General features: G+C 44.2%; 1 protein-coding gene across 1 annotated transcript in view; it reads right to left on the bottom strand.

The window, feature by feature from the left end:
* The window catches only part of OVOL1 (ovo like transcriptional repressor 1), a 60,816-nt gene that overhangs the window by 18,706 nt on the left and 24,216 nt on the right, over positions 1 to 17,894 (bottom strand). Inside the window, exon 3 of the mRNA XM_082270888.1 lies at positions 15,001 to 15,175. Coding sequence (XP_082127014.1) covers positions 15,001 to 15,175 — 175 coding nt within the window. The remainder of the gene's footprint in view (positions 1 to 15,000; positions 15,176 to 17,894) is intronic.

Here is a 17,894-nt window from a genome sequence, read left to right as displayed (position 1 = left end):
AAACCAAGGTCTTACTTTAATTGTATTTAATTTATTACATGAAGTGACGCACCAATAGGATACTACCTTCAAGGGTATAGTGCTCTCCTCTTCTATATGTTAAGTGCATGGAGTCTTTAATATATTAAGTGCATGGAGTATTTCATATATAAAGTTCATCAGTGTTTAAAATAGATGTAGGCTCTAGATGTAGACCTAGACCTTTGAGAAAGCCCATTTGGCGCTATGCGTGAGGTGCGCAGTGACGTAATCATGCTGGATGGAGCCAAGTGGAGCTGTGCAAGAAAAGGATAGTACTGAAATATGCCTGTATTTGACTTCTGAATTGTAAGTGGTATTTTCACTCTTAATAAATCTATTGTATGGGCAATCTGCACTATGTTTTTTTCCTATGCCTCTTACATATATGACACTACGCTGAGAGCTGTGGACTGGATTTGATCTGTCAGTGGAAGCAGCGCTACTTTTACGCTGCAGAGGCCCATACTGACCCCCCTTTAGGTAATGGGGTCCACCCAAGCAAGTGGGAAGACACCCTTAGGTGGGTTGAAGGGCACCATGGTGAACAAAGGCCAATACACACAGGATTGTTTTTGGTGCATGGGATTACATGATTCACAAATTTTATACATATATATATCTTAATGGACTGGCACTGAAAGATGGACTCACTTTGATATATTTATTTGTGTATATAATAGTTGTATTTTATTTAATTATTATTATTTTGATCACTGATGAATTTTATATATTAATTAACCTATACACTTAACCTACTGAAGGAGAGCGCTGCACCCTTGAAGGTAGTATATTACATTTGTACAGGTGGTTGAATGCAGACTGGTGTTTAGCTGCCTCCTATATCATTTAGTTTCGTAGCAAGGTGTGCTTCGATTTAGCTATAGGGATAGCACGGAAAGGTTTATTTATATATACACCTATAGGATGGCCACTAAATATGAGTTCTTTGTCAGGGATCACAACTGGCATCATTAATCCAAGATGCAGTAAGAGTCTGATGGCAGAGGATTGTCGACATGGGTGTGTCTGTGGGTCAACAGGACATCATTAATCATGATTCACAATGGATTTACATCATTGGTGATGTGATTAATGTTAGATTAACATTGTGGGACTTTTTCTGATATTTTTTTCTATAGTGTGTTTATATGCATTGTATTTGTTTTGTGGAGTAACAAGGAGTACCTCTTACTCATTCAAATAGAGGAGGGAGAGTAGATACATGTGGAGCCCCTTTTCTTAAAGAGGATTTCAGGTTCAAATAAGTTTTCCTGCTCCCTTCCTATAGATGCCCATAGGGATGTGGGGATGATGCCTTTGTCCTCATAAACATAGAGATAATGTGCCTTCCTGGAAGGGGGGTTGTGTGAGGTCCTTCCTAAAAATCCATGCTAGACATCTACCTAGTGTAAGGACCTGGAATGTTCTTTATGGGGGACTCCACACCGATTAATTTTTTCTCTGCAGGGCATGGGGCTTATTATGGTCCAGGAGGGCTGGGTGATGGATGATCAGTGATGACGCTTCCTTTTCTGGCCACCCATGCTGGATACTGGATCCAAGATAAGGGCCTAGTATGGATTTGGGGGTCATACCATTGCTTTTTGCTTGGGATCCCCCCTTAAAAATCTATAACTAACACAATTGCTAAAGATCCATTCCCTAAGCATCCTTCTATGCTTAAATGGGAAAAAATATTGGGATCTGCATATCCTTAGAATTTTGGCAATCAATCGTTAGTATGACATATATGAAAAATACATATAAGATTGTAATATTTTGATAATATACTCCTGAGTTACTACATTCTTTTTACCCTGCTGTTGATAACTCAGGGTGGCGTTGCAATGCCACAGTGGGATCTTTATTTCACATCCTGTGGACCTGCCCAGTCATCAACTCTTTTTGGATAGAAGTTAATTCTTTGCTTTCCAGACTAGCTGAAGCTACACATTCTCTGGTTCCTCTGACACATTTTCTTGGCCCTCCTAGCTGTGGACAAAAACCTCAAAAAATCGATGACTCATATCCTTAACGGCAGCTAGATGCCTGATCGCTGTCAGGTGGAAACATATGTCCCCACGCACTACTTAGGTTTTACTGCATCGCATTAAAGAGGTGAGACATATGGAGCATCTTATGGCTAGACTACAAAGTACATTGCCCAAGTTTATTGCTCTATGGAACATTTGGGATACTACATATTACAGAATGAGTAATGTTGGCATCTGGAATTGGAACACACTGAGTGGCTGCTTTCTCTTATTCTTCCTCCTTTTTATTTGCATTCTCTCGGTTTCATTGATTCTTTTTTATTACTGTATGTTTTTCCAATAATTCGACCAGTTTTGATGTTGCTGTTTAACCATTTTTTTTCATATGTCACTTTCTAAGGACATTGCATAACTCAACAGTTAATTGTATTTGGTCTGATTGAATTAATATGTTTTTGCTCTGCTGTATATTCTACGGCTTGTGTTTGCTAATCTCTTTTATGTGGATTCCTAAAATGCTTATGGCACACTGTATGCATAATTTGGTGCTAAATGTTCATTCTGTACCAAAGCTATATAGATGTCTTTTCGTTATATGTGACACATCTCTCATTTTTTGTAACTTTGTATACTGAAAAAACAACATTTCTAAATTAACAGTTAAATAAGCAAAAATTCTATACCTCCCCTTTATTCAGGCTTGGGGCCAGAATGGCCAGGAAAGGAGGGGGCAGCTATACCAGGATAAATTTACAATGCTACATGCCCTGTAGAATAAAAAAAAAAGGCATAGGGTCCCCCTTCAAGATCAAAACTAGACCCCTACTTACTGTAGCATTCAGAGTGCCTGGTTTCAAGGTAAGATTAATCCTATTAAGCATGCCGATGGCCACAAGCAGCAAAATTGGGTAACAGCAGCACCTATTTGATGTCTGCATCACATGTGTATACTACTTGTGGGTACAACAATTTTGGTTTTTAGTTTCTTTACATTAACAGAAGCTCTGCACTATGTCATTACATGTGTTTTCTTTTTAATATCTTTATATCTCTTTATAGCTAAACACCTGACTTTGCATATCAACATTATTTTTCAGCTATTTAACCTCTTAGCACTAGCACCTCCCAGCCCTTTAAGAGGTTTGTGATGCCAGGAGTCAGGCCGTGGCTTAACATCAAGTGACCAGCATGATTTGCTGTTACGGTGGTCACATGGTTCGAAAACTCCCAATCCCAATGAGTGTTTGGGAGCTTTCGGTTAGGCAACGGTATCTGTGCTGGGAGCGCGCAGGGCGTGCCCTCTCAGCAAATGTGTTTAAGCAGCTATTCACGCAAATATGTGGCCCCTTGGTGCTAAGGGCCAGGTGCTGAGAGGCCACATATATGCGTACAGCCGGAGCCAAGGGGATAGAGGAGATCTATGGTCACAGCATACACTTTAATTTTATAACATCAAAATTGTAATAGCAATACAAACTATAGCTATTTCTGAAAATCCAATATAAGCTTGCTTGAAAAAACTCTTTTCATGTTGTGAGTGCTGCCTGTCTGCTGGACTTCTATTTTCTGGATTCCCTGCATATTTTGCAACTTCTCCTCTGCTATTTACTTTCAGTTACTAAGGACTACATATCCCATGATACAGTGTTACCTGCAAGCAGTGAAACTCCTGTTCTCAGTACTTTAGAAGGCAGGCTCTGTGACGTCTGTGACACAGCAGTACCTACTCAGAGGCAGGGCTGGCAGCAACTATAGGCACAGTAGGCGCCCATCAGTGGGGGGCGGCGCCCTCTCCCCCCGACCCCCGTGTCCATCACTCATGGAGAAGCATACCTCCCAACAGTCCCAGTTCAGTGGCAATGAGATCGAGTGTGAGTGTAGCTGTCAAATCGATCCTCTGATGTTGGGGATGGGCGAGGTCGATATGCAGGGCTCCGCCTCTTTGTTCCGTGCATAGACAAAACAGCCAGCATTTATACATTGGTGGGTGGGGAAGAAGATGGCTGGGGGCGGGACCAACTACTGCATGTGCACCCACAGCTGTGTATAATTCAGGTTGATTATACACAGCTGTGGGTGCACATGCAGTAGTTGGTCTTGCCCCCTGCCACCTTCTTCCTGCCCACCAATGTATAAACGCCGGATGTTTTGTCTATGCAGGGGACAAAGGGGCAGAGCCCTGCATATCACCCCCACCTTCCCAACATCAGAGCTTCGATTTGACAGCTCCAACCAATCTCATTGCAACATACCCCCCGCTGGCTTGCCCACCAATCCCTGACTGTGCTGGATGGATGATCACACTGCTGCGTGTCCTGCTCGGCTGCTCTCATTTATTATCCATCTGATGCCCCATTCTTGCCTCACCTCCTGTATGCTGCTAACCAAGGTTTTAGAATGTAAGTTTATTTAATTGGTGTCTTTGCAGTTTAACAAATTCCTGAACATTGTACCCTGTACAACGCATTCCTGAACCTTGCACTCTGTATGAAGCACACTCCTGAACCTTGCACCCTGTACAATGCATTCCTGAACCTTGCACCCTGTACAATGCATCCCTGAACCTTGCACCCTGTAGGAAACACACTCCTGAACCTTGCACCCTGTACAAAATGCACTCCTGAACCTTGCACCCTGTACAACGCACTTCTGAACCTTGTACTCTGTACAACACATTCCTGAACCTTGCACCCTGTTCGAAACGCACTCGTGGACCTTGCACCCTGCACAAAACGCACTCCTGAACCTTGCACCCTGTACAAACCGCACTCCTGAAGCTTGCAACCTGTACGAAACGCATTCCTGGACCTTGCACCCTGTACAATACATTCCTGGACCTTGCACCCTGTACAATGCACTCATGAACCTTTCACTCTGTACAAGGCATTCCTGAACCTTGCGCCCTGTACAAAACGCACTCCTGAACCTTGCACCCTGTACGAAATGCACTCCTGAACCTTGTACCCTGTACAAAACACACTCCTCAAGCTTGCAACCTGTACGAAATGCATTCCTGAACCTTGCACCCTGTACAAAACGCACTCCTGAACCTTGCACCCTGTACGAAATGCACTCCTGAACCTTGTACCCTGTACAAAATACACTCCTCAAGCTTGCAACCTGTACGAAATGCATTCCTGAACCTTGCACCCTGTAAAATGCATTCCTAAACCTTGCACCCTGTACAGTGCATTCCTGAACCTTGCACCCTGTACAATGAATTGCTGAACCTTGCACCCTGTACAATGTATTCCTGAACCTTGTACTCTGTATGAAACACACTTCTGAACCTTGTAATCTTTACAACGCATTTCTGAACCTTGCACTCTGTATGAAATGCACCCCTGAACCTTGCACTATGTACGAAACGCACTCCTGAATCGTTCCACATTTAGCATACCGCATTCATGGGCAGGGCAAAGGGGGCGGAGCCAGGGGCAGAGCCAATGGGGGGGCGGCAAAATTAGATTTCGCCTAGGGTGTCAAAAATCCTTGCCCCACCCTGCTCACAGGGCATAGTGAATACGTGTCACAGAATTCAAGGAAGTAACTTTGGGGGGTTCTTCACAAAATAGGTTTGCAAACTTCCAAAATCATTCAGAAAAAATCGAAGTAGGCTAGAAATAATTGAAATACAATGTGGAAGTGAATATATGATTTTACATTTTGACCATAGATACATTTTAATATTAATTACTATGAGTTTCATGTAATAATGTAGGATTACATGTACAGCAATAAAATCAGTAAAGTATGTGCCAAAAAATGGTTACTTGCTGATACATCTAGCAATGTATCTAACAATCTAACCACATGCTAGAAAATTATATTAGATATTTACTTCAAATGCAATATGAGCTCAAATAATGAAAGACTGAAATGTATATTTTGCCTTTGTTCATGAAAAATATAGATTTTAACAGTTTGGGCTCAGAGTTAAAGGACAGCAATAATATATACAACCTAAATCTAGTGCTATTTATACGCCCTCTACACACCTCAGATCAGCTAATGGCCTGGACCAGGAGCAGTGGTATATGCCTGATGACAATGGCATAGTTGCCAACATTTGAAAAAAAATTCCAGGGACACTTTGCAGCACAGCTATCAATTACTTATTACACCCACTTCCCTGAAGCCCCGCCCACTCCACATAATTAATCTCCACCTACTTATCATCAGATTATAGGGTCTACTCAACAAAGAGAGAATTACAGGAAATTGAAAAGAGAATTTCAAACCTAAGGCCAAAGTAGCAGAGTTGGAATAATTCTCCCATTCAGCTGCACTACTTCTGCCTAAAGTTTAAAATTCTCATCACAATTCCCTGCAATTCTAAAGTGTCAAATGTGCTCAGGTGTGACCATCCAAAAAATGTAATATGTAAATATAAATAAAGTTCAAAGTGTAAATAAGTAACATAAAACCTAATTATACTATCTGGTATAATTAGGTTTTAATGGCGCCAGGCGGCGCCATTACGTAACTGCGCATGCGCTCGCCCGGCCAAGCTTGTACAAGCTTTCACGAGCCCAGCAGGCGTTGGAATGGCTCATGTGCAGTTAAGATGTCGGCCCGCAACCATTTTTTTAAGGGCACCGGCTGCCCGTAACAGGCATTTACAGGCAGCCCAATTGACGGGCGCTTGCAGGGACAATGTAAATTACCCGGGACAGGCTCCTATTTGCCAGGACTGTCCCTGCAAAAACGGGACAGTTGGCAAGTATGCAATGGGCAAAACGTTCTCAATAGGCCCTGTTGGTGTCCCTACATTCTCGCAAGTAGACAGCTTTTCTATTAGGACCTATTAAATTCTAGGCCTGCTAATCTGAGGTATGTAAATAGGGGAATACATAGTATGAGAAGCAGAGGCGGCTCTCTAATTAGGCAAATTAGGCGGTCGCCAAAGGCCTCGCACTCACAGGGGCCTTGCGGCCGCCTAATTTACCGAGTTAAAGAGCCGCCTCTGACGCTGGCAGCAGGGATCTCCCTGCCATCAGCACAGTCCTGACTCGGAGTCCCGGCCGATCTGTAAGCGGGACAATCGGGGCTGTGATCAGGAGCAGCTCACGAGGAATGGGAGCTCACTGACATCTCCGGATCACAGCCAAATACTGAAGCCGCGGCGGTGACACTTCCCCCTCCCTCACAGACCACAGACGGGAGAGGAGAGAGAGCTTCTGCTCCTCCTCCCGACCTCTCCACCTGTGCTTGCCCCGCCCACACTCCCCGACAGTTTTCTCCTCAGAAGATGATGTGTGGGTGGGAAGATTGAACACCGGGATCAAGAAGAGGAAAGATGGCACCTGATCCCTTCATCCATCCATCCCTTCCAGTTAGTACTATGATCTAAGGGGCACCCTTCCTCCATCTCTTTCCATTACTTTCTTTCTCCCTCCCCTCCTTTCTTTCTCTTTTCTGTCTGTCCCCCTATCTGTCCGTCTTTCCCCCTATCTGTCCATCCGTCTGTCTGTCCCCCTGTCTTTCCCGTCTGTCCTTCTGTGTCCCCCTGTCCGTCCCCTCCTCTGTCCCCCTGTCCCCTCGTCTGTCCCCCTGTCCGCCCCCCTGTCCATCTGTCCCCCTGTCTGACCCCCTGTCTGTCCCCCTGTCCGTCCGTCTGTCCCCCTGTCCGTCTCTCTCCCTGTCCGTCCCCCTGTCCCCTCGTCTGTCCTGTCCCCCCTGTCTGTCTGTCTGTCTCCTTGTCCCCTTGTCTGTCCCCTCGTCTGTCCCCCTGTCCTTCTGTCCCCCTGTCTGACCCTCCATCTGAACCCCCGTCTGTCCCCCTGTCCGTCTGTCCCCATGTCCATCTGTCCCCCTGTCTGACCCCCCGTCTGAACCCCCATCTGTCCCCCTGTCCATCCGTCTGTCCCCCTGTCCGTCTGTCCCCCTGTCCCCTCGTCTGTCCCCCTGTCCGTCTGTCCCCCTGTCCATCCCCCTGTCCGTCTGTCCCCCTGTCTGACCCCCCCGTTTGAACCCCCGTCTGTCCCCCTGTCCATCCGTCCGTCTGTCCCCCTGTCCGTCCCCCTGTGCCCTCGTCTGTCCCCTCGTCTGTCCCCCTGTCCGTCCCCTCGTCTGTCCCCCTGTCTGTATGTCCCCCTGTCCGTCTGTCCCCCTGTCCCCCTGTCCGTCTGTCTCCCTGTCCCTCCGTCTGTCCACCCCCCTGTCCCTCCGTCTGTCCACCCCCCTGTCCCCCCGCCTGTCCCCCTATCTGTCCCCATGTCGTCTCTCCCCCTGTCCCCCCGTCCGTCTGTCCCCCTGTCCCCCCGTCCCTGTCTGTCCCCCTGTCCATCCCCCGTCTGTCCCCCTGTCTGTCTGTCCCCCTGTCCCCTCGTCTGTCCCCCTGTCCGCCCCCCTGTCCCCCTGTCCGTCTCTCCCCCTGTCCGTTTGTCCCCCTGTCCGTCTCCCCGTCTGTCTCCCTGTCGGTCTGTCCCCCTGTCCATCTCCCCGTCTGTCTCCCTGTCCCCTCGTCTGTCCCCCTGTCCGTCTGTCCCCCTGTCCGTCTGACCCCCCCGTCTGTCCCCCTGTCCATCTGTCCGTCTCTCCCCCCTGTCTGTCCCCCCTGTCCGTCTGTCCCCCCTGTCCGTCCGCCCCCTGTCCGTCTGTCCGTCTGAACCCCTGTCTGTCCCCCTGTCTGTCCATCTGTCCCCCTGTCTGTCTCCCTGTCTGTCCCCCTATCTCCTTGTCTGTCCCCCTGTCTCCCTGTCTGTCCCCCCGTCTGTCTCCCTGTCTGTCCCTCCCGTCTGACCCCCCCGTCTGTCCCCCTGTCTGTCTGTCCATCTGTCTGTCTCCCTATCTGTCTGTCCCCCTCATGAGAGCAAAAATCTTTCTTTTTTATTGCTATACAGACCAGGATCCCCCAGTTTCACTCCAGTTCTCCTCTACCCATCTCTCATCATCTACCCACTTCCCCCTTTTTACTCCCTCCTCCTTCTCCCCTATCCCATGGTTCCCAGTCACATTCCTCTCCTATTCATCCCATGTGATTGCCACAGTACACATCCCACCCACACAAGCAGCAGTAATCGGCCTCTGGGTTCTTCCTTAACCTCTGCAAAGTTGGTGAGTGGGGCCTCATGTCTAAATTCTGCCTAAGGCCTCACAAAGCCTAGAGCCGCCTCTGATGAGAAGCATTGAGGGAAGCTGTTAGATTTAAAGTGGATCTTCACTCTCAAACTAGTCTCTTCCTCCCTACTGCCCTTCACAGATTTAGGTTGCTTTTACACTGACCGCACTGGTTTGACCGCAGCACGGGAGCAGCGCCGTATACCTGCAGGTTAGCTGCACTTTTCCATAGAGTTCTACTATGTCCTGCGGTTTTAAATGCAGTGTGCAGGAGAAAATGCATCTAACCCACACCAAACCCGCAGGTACGTTGTGCTGCTCAGGCAGTACAGTTGAACAGCACTGTATCAGTGCGGAAGCAACCTAAAACACTGATCTTTTTTGCTTTGTTTATATTTTTTAAATCCCTCACCCCCTCCACCACTTTTGCCTAGGCAAGAATGATGTGTGCTTGTCCTGCAGCCTCCTGGGATATCCCTGTCACATATCCCATAAGGCAGTAGGTTCAGAAATACAAAGCGGTTGGAGGGTGGATCTGAGCGTGTCATTGGTGGCCAGCTGCCGGAACCAAACAGAGATAGCTAGGCTCCTGATGATGTCACAACAGAAGATGGCGGCACGGACCCTGGCAGTAATGCAGCAGATCACAGCAGGAAAATGCTGGATACATTAGGTAGATGGGTATGTGAATTGAGGAGAAAGCTGCATAACAGGTAAGAAGAGATAGAAAAAAACAGAGGGGGCAGTGAAGTCCTCTTAAAGTTGTATTAAAATATTGTAATAGTTTAAATGAATCCAGGAAAATTAAATAAATATTTTTGCTGATCTATGAAGACTTTCTGACTTTTTTCCACTAAAAGATCAAGCACCCAAAACCTGTTTTTTTTCTTTATAATTTCTTTATAATCAAAGAAAAAATATATAATTTTTTTATTCACATCTGCTAAATTTCTCAGTTTCACTTCAACATTGCACCTTCCCACGTCAAATTTCATAACCAAGCAAGGAATTCTTTTTTTCACCTGAAAACCTGGCAAAATGAAGCAACACCGAGAGCAATCATTACATTTATGAGTTAAATTGAACAAAAATTGGTTTTGGTGCAAAGTCTATTAATTCTTTTACAAGAACTCATGACTCAATTTTAGATTTCTTTAAGTACACTCACATAGCCAGTAGATGTCACTCTTGTATTTTTTTTTTTAAAACATGTTACAAAGAATTAGTCACAATTGTGCTTCTTTACCCTCCCTGGCAGTCTGATCATGTCAGGATTTCTGTGCTAAAAGCGGTACATTGTTTTGCACGGAAATCTGTTGTTTTACATTTTAATACTCACCTTCCCCTGCGATCCCCCTCCGTCCTTCCCCGCCGTCCTCCAGCCATCCTCCCACTGTGTGCTCGGCCAATGCCGGCACCGGTCTTCCGGTTCCCTTCCCTGTGAGGGTTGCGACGCAAGGGGGTGGAACCGGCGGAAATTTCAAAAATGTAAATAAACCAAATGACATGATACAAAGTTGTGATCCTAACGGATTACACTGCATCATGCCATTTCACCACAGGATTTCACCTGGTGGCTTTCTCAGTGCCCTGCCTGTACTTTTCCAGTTCTTTGTGCCTGGAAAATAGAGAACAACCATGGCGTCCAAAAACGTTCTTTTTGCGCAAAAGCACTTTTAGACGAACTGGAAAACAGCAACAGCGAAACTGAGTTACTTGAAGAACTGAGCGATAGCGATTCGTGGAAAAATTTGTCATCAGGTACGGAAAGTGACGACACGTAGCTTGTGGAATATGGGAAGTATATCAAATGATTCTTCAGAATTTCCAACAGAGCTATGTGCCAGAAAGAGACATCAGAATCGTCGCTGTCGTCACTTTTCGTACCTGATGACGAATATTTCCACGAATCGCTATCCCTCAGTTCTTCAAGTAACTCAGTTTTGCTGTCGCTGTTTTCTAGTTCGTCTAAAAGCGATTTTGCGCAAAAAACGCTTTTTGGACACCATGGTTGTTCTCAATTTTCCAGGCACAAAGAACTGGAAAAGCACAGGCAGGGCACTGGAAAAGTCACCAGGTGAAATCCTGTGGTGAAATGGCATGATGCAGTGTAATCCGTTAGATTTTTGAATTTGCCGCCAGTTCCACCCCCTGCATCGCAATGCTCGCAGGCAAGGGAACCGGAAGGCAAGTGGCGGCATCTGCCGAGCACAGAGCGGGAGGACAGCGGGAGGAAGGCTGGAGGACGGCGTGGGCCGCAGGGAAGGTGAGTACGATTCTGGGGTAATCCCGAGTGTGGCTCAGGGTTACCGCTTTTAATACTGAAAATGAACCCCAAGCCAAACTCGTTAATACCGCTGGTCAAGAAGGAGGAGCCAGGAGCGCTGGCGGGGAACCGAGGAAAAAAGATTGGGCCTGCTCTGTGCAAAACCACTGCATAGAGCAGGTACATAACATGTTTGTTATAAAAAAATTTAAAAAGGAAACCTTTTATATCACTTTAAAGAACATTCAATCAGTAAAGAAAATAGCCTAACATTAGAGGTTAAAACATTTGGTCAGAAGAGGAAATTTTGCTCTGCACTGTGTACTAAGTGTATGGAGATTCTTGTGCTCACCACTAACAGTGTAATGAATCAGCTGTTGCAGAGACTGAACTGCTATACAGAATTATTACAATGTTGCAGAGAAGGAACTCAATTTACCAAATTAAAACCTCCACTAAAACCCACCACATATGAGAAACAGATCACCTTAAGTAAACTGATGTTTCTGATTCATTGCATCGATTCTGTATAGCAGTTCACAATTTGCAGTCGCGGAATCATTACACTGTCAGGGGTGAGCGCTGAAATCTCCATACATTTTGTACAAAAAGTGCACAGGTCTCATATTATTTCCTCGCCTCGTCAAATTTTTGATTCTGGCTATAGTGTTAGGCTATTTTCTCAATTGGTCGAATTTTCTTTAACTCCGTTCTTATAAGATAAGTGGTGGAATAAAAGAAAAAAAATAAATAAACATACATACTCATCTATATGGCTGCAGCATCCATCTAATGCTGCAGCTGGCCCCCTCCGGTTCTACACCGAGAACTAAGCGATCAAGGACCGCTGATCTCACAGCTCTTGGGTTCACGCTGAGTACAGGCCCCCGCTCTGTCACTGTGTGCTCTGTCCTACAGATCTCCACTGGAGCGCCGGACCATGGAGAGGGTGGGAGAAGCTAGTTTAGACTCTCAGCGTTGCGCCGAGAGGCTGACCCAGCTGCCAGTCAAACTATGGCCCTCAAGTTGTTCAGAAACTACAGTTCCCATCATGCCTAGTCATGTCTGTGAATGTCAGAGTTTTACAATGCCTCATGGGATGTGTAGTTCTGTAACAACTGAAGGGCCGTAGTTTGAGTAGCCCTGCTATAGATCCTTGACTGGCTCTGTGATGTGAGCTGACAGAGGGCTGATCCTGGGTCACAGGAGTGCAGAGCTAAGTGCACTCCTGTGATCCACAGAAGAAGTATTGCCAAAAGAGCTTTGGTCATACTTCTCCTATAAGACTTTTTTTCTTTTATGATCAAATGTTAGAGCCTTTATTTGTAGGCTCGTCTGTTGGCTGCCTCCCCATCAATCCAAGCATTAGAGATGAGCTTGGGCATGTTCGAGTTCCCATGTGCCTAAGGAATCCGACACTGCACTCCGCTAATCACAGGCGCTGAGACATTTCCCAATTTGTGCAGCTGCGAATCAGGAAATGTCTCACTGCATGTGATTAGCGGAGTGCAGTGTCAGCTTCCTGGCAGGATCGGGCACGTCGGAATTCGAACACGCCCAAGCCCATCTCTACCAAGCAATAAAATAGGCTTTACTGATTTTACCTTCATACCATGCACCACTTACTAAGCATCAGGAAACATCATTATTCTTAACCACCTTGGCGGTAATCCCGAGCGTGACTCGGGGTTGATTTTTCATATCAGGAGCGGTAACCCCGAGTCACGCTCGGGGTGGATTGCAGAGAGCGCAGCGGTGTTCTCTTACCTTCTCCTGGCGATCCAGCGATGATCTCTCATTGCTGTGACCGCCAGCCGAGAGTCCCGCCGTCCTTCCGTCCCTCCATCGGTGTGATCACCTCCTAGTTCCGTTCCCTGCAGCAGCAATGCTGCATGGGAGCGGAACTAGGGAGGGAAATTTAAAAAAAAAAAAAAACCTTGCACAAAACACATTTTATATTATATATATATATATATATATATATATGCATATATATATATATATGCATATATATATATATATATATATATATATATATGCGCATATATATACCGGTATATATATATATGCATATAGATATATATATATGCATATATATATATACAGTAAAACCTTGGATCGCGAGCATAATTCGTTCTGGAAACATGCTTGTAATCCAAAGCACTCTTATATCAAAGCGAATTTACCCATAGGAAATAATGGAAACTCAGATAATTAGTTCCACAACCATTTATTCATAAGTCCTTCAGTTTATAGTCCATATAAAAAGATTATAGCATTGCGACAGGTTATATAACCATAAAATGTCCATCCACAAATAGCCGCTTCCACAAGGGGATTAGAAGCAAAATCCAGCAGGAGCTACAGAGTATAAAAGATAAGAGAGGCGCCTCTAAGTGTAGCAATATGGTTCCATTTAATGGAGGTTCAACATTTAGCAACTCACATGGTTGATGATTAAAACAGGCACATCTAAGTATGCAGGCATCCGGGGTAAAGCTGTCCACATAGACTATCTTCTGCACCGCCGACTGCCATTCTGTAATCCTGACCGGGAAGACCACCCTGCAGTAAAGCGATCTGAAAGCGAGGGGCAGCATGGAAGGGATGACGTAGATGGCGGTGCGGAGGATGGTCCTATGTAGACAGCTTTAGCCTGGAAGCCTGCATCCTTAGATCTGCCTGTTCCAATCATCAACCATGTGAGTTGCTAAATGTTGTACCTTCATTAAATGTAACCATATTGCTACACTTAGAGGCGCCTCTCTTCTCTTTTATACTCAGCTGTGACTTGAGGCTACTTGTATATCAAGACATCGCTTGTATATCAAGTCAAAATTTATTTGAAAATTTTGCTTGTCTTGCAAAGCGCTCTTAAACCAAGTTACTCTCAAACCAAGGTTTTACTGTATATATATATATATATATATATATATATATATATATATATATATATATATATATGTGTGTGTATATATATATATATATATATATATATATGCACACACATATATATATATAAAATTATATTATTGATTCAATTATAATTCATGCGTTATATATTTTATATATATATATATATATATATATATATATATGTGTGTGTATATATATATATATATATATATATATATATACACACACACACATATATCTATATATAATATATAATGCATGAATTATAATCTAATCAATAATATAATTTTATTATATATATTAAATAATAAAATAATATTATTGATTCGATTATAATTCACGTGTTTGTGTTTTAAATTTTTCACATCTGGGATGTCTACTAGAGTCTTGTTTTGGTCAGGTTTAAGTCAGTAATTACTAAGAATTGTAGGCCTATAATACATAACGCCAAATTTCCATGAAAACAATTGTACCGCTTTTGGTATATAATTCCTGACATAATCATACCGCCAGGGAGGTTAAAAATAAGATACAATAGTAATTATACAATAATGCAATAACAATATACTAAAGATATGTGATATCAATAAAAATTGTGTTTAAGTTTAGGTGTCAAGGAGATTAATAAATTTATGTAAAACATAAAAAGTAATTACATTATATATGATTTTGTAGTTTTACACTTTTTATTCCCTTTTTCCCTTCTATTTTGTCATTGATGGTCATTGATGTTGTTCTCACCTGTATGGGTACGGACATGTCTTTTGAGGTCAAATGTATCATTGAAACCTTTCCCACAATGTTCACATCGATGCCTCTTCACTTCACTATGACACTTCATATGACGATTCAACATGCGCTGGTATGAAAAGCTTTTGTCACAGAGAGTACAGCGGAACAGCATCCTCTGTTCCTCCTAATGTGAGATGAAGGAAATATTTGTCACAAAACAACATTCACTGTATGCTTTTGTCTACGTCAATATGAGAACAACAATGGAACTCACAACATTCTCATTAAAAGTTTCATCTTAATGTTAAATATTTTTAAGAATAGCTGTCAAGTAGATCTTGATCAAGATAAAGTGGACCTGAACTCAAAAAGTGAAGCTTTACTATGTTATAGGGAGCATCTAGAAATGCTAATTGTATTTTGAGGTCCTCTGACTGTTACTGCTTATCTGAGGTTTGGTGATGTCACTATGGTGCTGATCACAGTTCTCTATGTTGGAGAAGAAGATATACCGGAGGATCTGCAGTGTAAGGATGTACCTACATTATCTCACAAAAGTGAGTACACCCCTCACATTTTTGTAAATATTTTATTATATCTTTTCATGTGATAGCATGGAAGAAATTGCACTTTGCTACAATGTAAAGTAGTGAGTGTACAGCTTGTATAACAGTGTAAATTTGCTGTCCCCTCAAAATAACTCAACACACAGCCATTAATGTCTAAACCGCTGGCAACAAAAGTGAGTACGCCCCTAAGTGAAAATGTCCAAATTGGGCCCAAATTGACAATATTTTGTGTGGCCATCATTATTTTCCAGCACTGCTGTAACCCTCTTGGGCATGGAGTTCACCAGAGCTTCACAGGTTGCCATTGGAGTCCTCTTCCACTCCTCCATGACGACATTGCGGAGCTGGTGGATATTAGAGACCTTGCACTCCTTCACCTTCAATTTGAGGATGCCTCACAGATGCTTAATAGGGTTTAGGTCTAGAGACATGCTTGGCCAGTCCATCACATTTACCCTCAGCTTCTTTAGCAAGGCAGTGGTCATCTTTGGGGTGTGTTTGGGGTCGTTATCATGTTGGAATACTGCCCTGCGGCCCAGTCTCCGAAGGGAGGGGATCATGCTCTGCTTCAGTATGTCATAGTACATGTTGGCATTCATGGTTTCCTCAATGAATTGTAGCTCCCCAGTGCCGCAGCACTCATGCAGCACCACACTATGACACTCCCACCACCATGCTTGACTGTAGGCAAGACACACTTGTCTTTGTACTTCTCACATGACTGCTGCCACACACGCTTGACACCATCTGAACCGAATACGTTTATCTTGGACTCATCAGACCAAAGGACATGGTCTGCTTGTCTTCAGCAAACTGTTTTCGGGCTTTCTTGTGCACTATCTTTAGAAAAGGCTTCCTTCTGGGAAGACAGCCATGAAGACCAATTTGATGCAGTGTGCAGCGTATGGTCTGAGCATTGACAGGCTGGTCCCCCACCCCTTCAACCTCTGCAATATTGCTGGCAGCACCCATGCGTCTATTTCCTAACCTCTGGATATGACGCTGAGCACGCGCACTCAACTTATTTGGTCGACCATGGCAAGGCCTGTTCTAAGTGGAACCTGTCTTGTTAAACAGCTGTATGGTCTTGGCCACCATGCTGCAGCTCAGTTTCAGGGTCTTGGCAATCTTCTTATAGCCTAGGCCATCTTAATGTAGAGCAACATTTATTTTTTTTAGATCCTCAGAGAGTTCTTAGCCATAAGGTGCCATGTTGAATTTCCAGTGACCAGTATGAGAGAGTAAGAGCAATAACACCAAATTTAACACACCTGCTCCCCATTCACACCCGAGACCTTGTAACACTAATGAGTCACATGACACCAGGGAGGAAAAATGGCAAATTGGGCCCAATTTGGACATTTTCACTTAGGGGTGTACTCACTTTTGTTGCCAGCAGTTTAGACATTAATGGCTGTGTGTTGAGTTATTTTGAGGGGACAACAAATGTACACTGTTATACAAGCTGTACACTCAATACTTTACATTATAGCAAAGTGTCATTTCTTCAGTGTTGTCTGCTTCATTTGTTTCGTGGATCTGTGCCCTGACCTGTCATTGGGGGGAAACAGGCTCTGACAAGAGGAACCAATGCTCTTTCTCTACCAAGATGGTTACGTCTACAGAAGAAAACAATGCAAAGCATTGTAAGTCACTAATGAGGAAATAATCAGATATTGGGACTGGGAGTCCATAGGCCATACCAGTGACTAGTCTTTTTCTCTCTGCATCCACATATTAGGTTATTTTTAAAGAGTCATTTTACATCATCAATGGCCCTGATGTCAGGCAAGATGAAGTAGGGGAGAACATGGCAGCAGCAGTGGATTGCTGAGTTATCAGTACTGGAGAAGGGCAAAGGCAGTGGCTGACCCTCTTACACGCTACAGTTTTATACTAAAGGATATTTCTTTAGGTTGTGAATTTGAAGGACATCTCTAATTTAGGATACCCACAGACATGAGATGACGGTCATCTGATCTGTCTGTTTTCTGCCTAAGTGAAGTGAAGATTTCCAGTTTGTTGGTCCTGCCTAATGACACCAGCAGGCATTGTTGGGGAAAACAATACATTGGTCATAATAGAAAACCACTATTGACCTCCCCCAAGATAAACAGAACCAACAGCCTTTGATTGCATCACCCATCTCCTACCCTCTCCATTTACTTCACATAAATACACTAGATTGGCAGAGCCTACATTGCAAATGTATTGAGTGATCTATACTACTTAGCACCTCTGCTGTCCTGGATTACCCACAGTCATAAGCAGTGCCATTTTAATAGCATCATGGGAACCTGGGCAAAGTAATGCCCTGGGGCCCCTACTAGGGAG

The sequence above is a fragment of the Pelophylax lessonae genome (assembly GCF_965119305.1).
Source record: "Pelophylax lessonae genome assembly, chromosome: 10".
Lineage (NCBI taxonomy): Eukaryota > Metazoa > Chordata > Amphibia > Anura > Ranidae > Pelophylax > Pelophylax lessonae.
The sequence above is the reverse complement of the archived record's forward strand: the minus strand, read 5'-3'. Positions and strand labels throughout refer to the sequence as shown.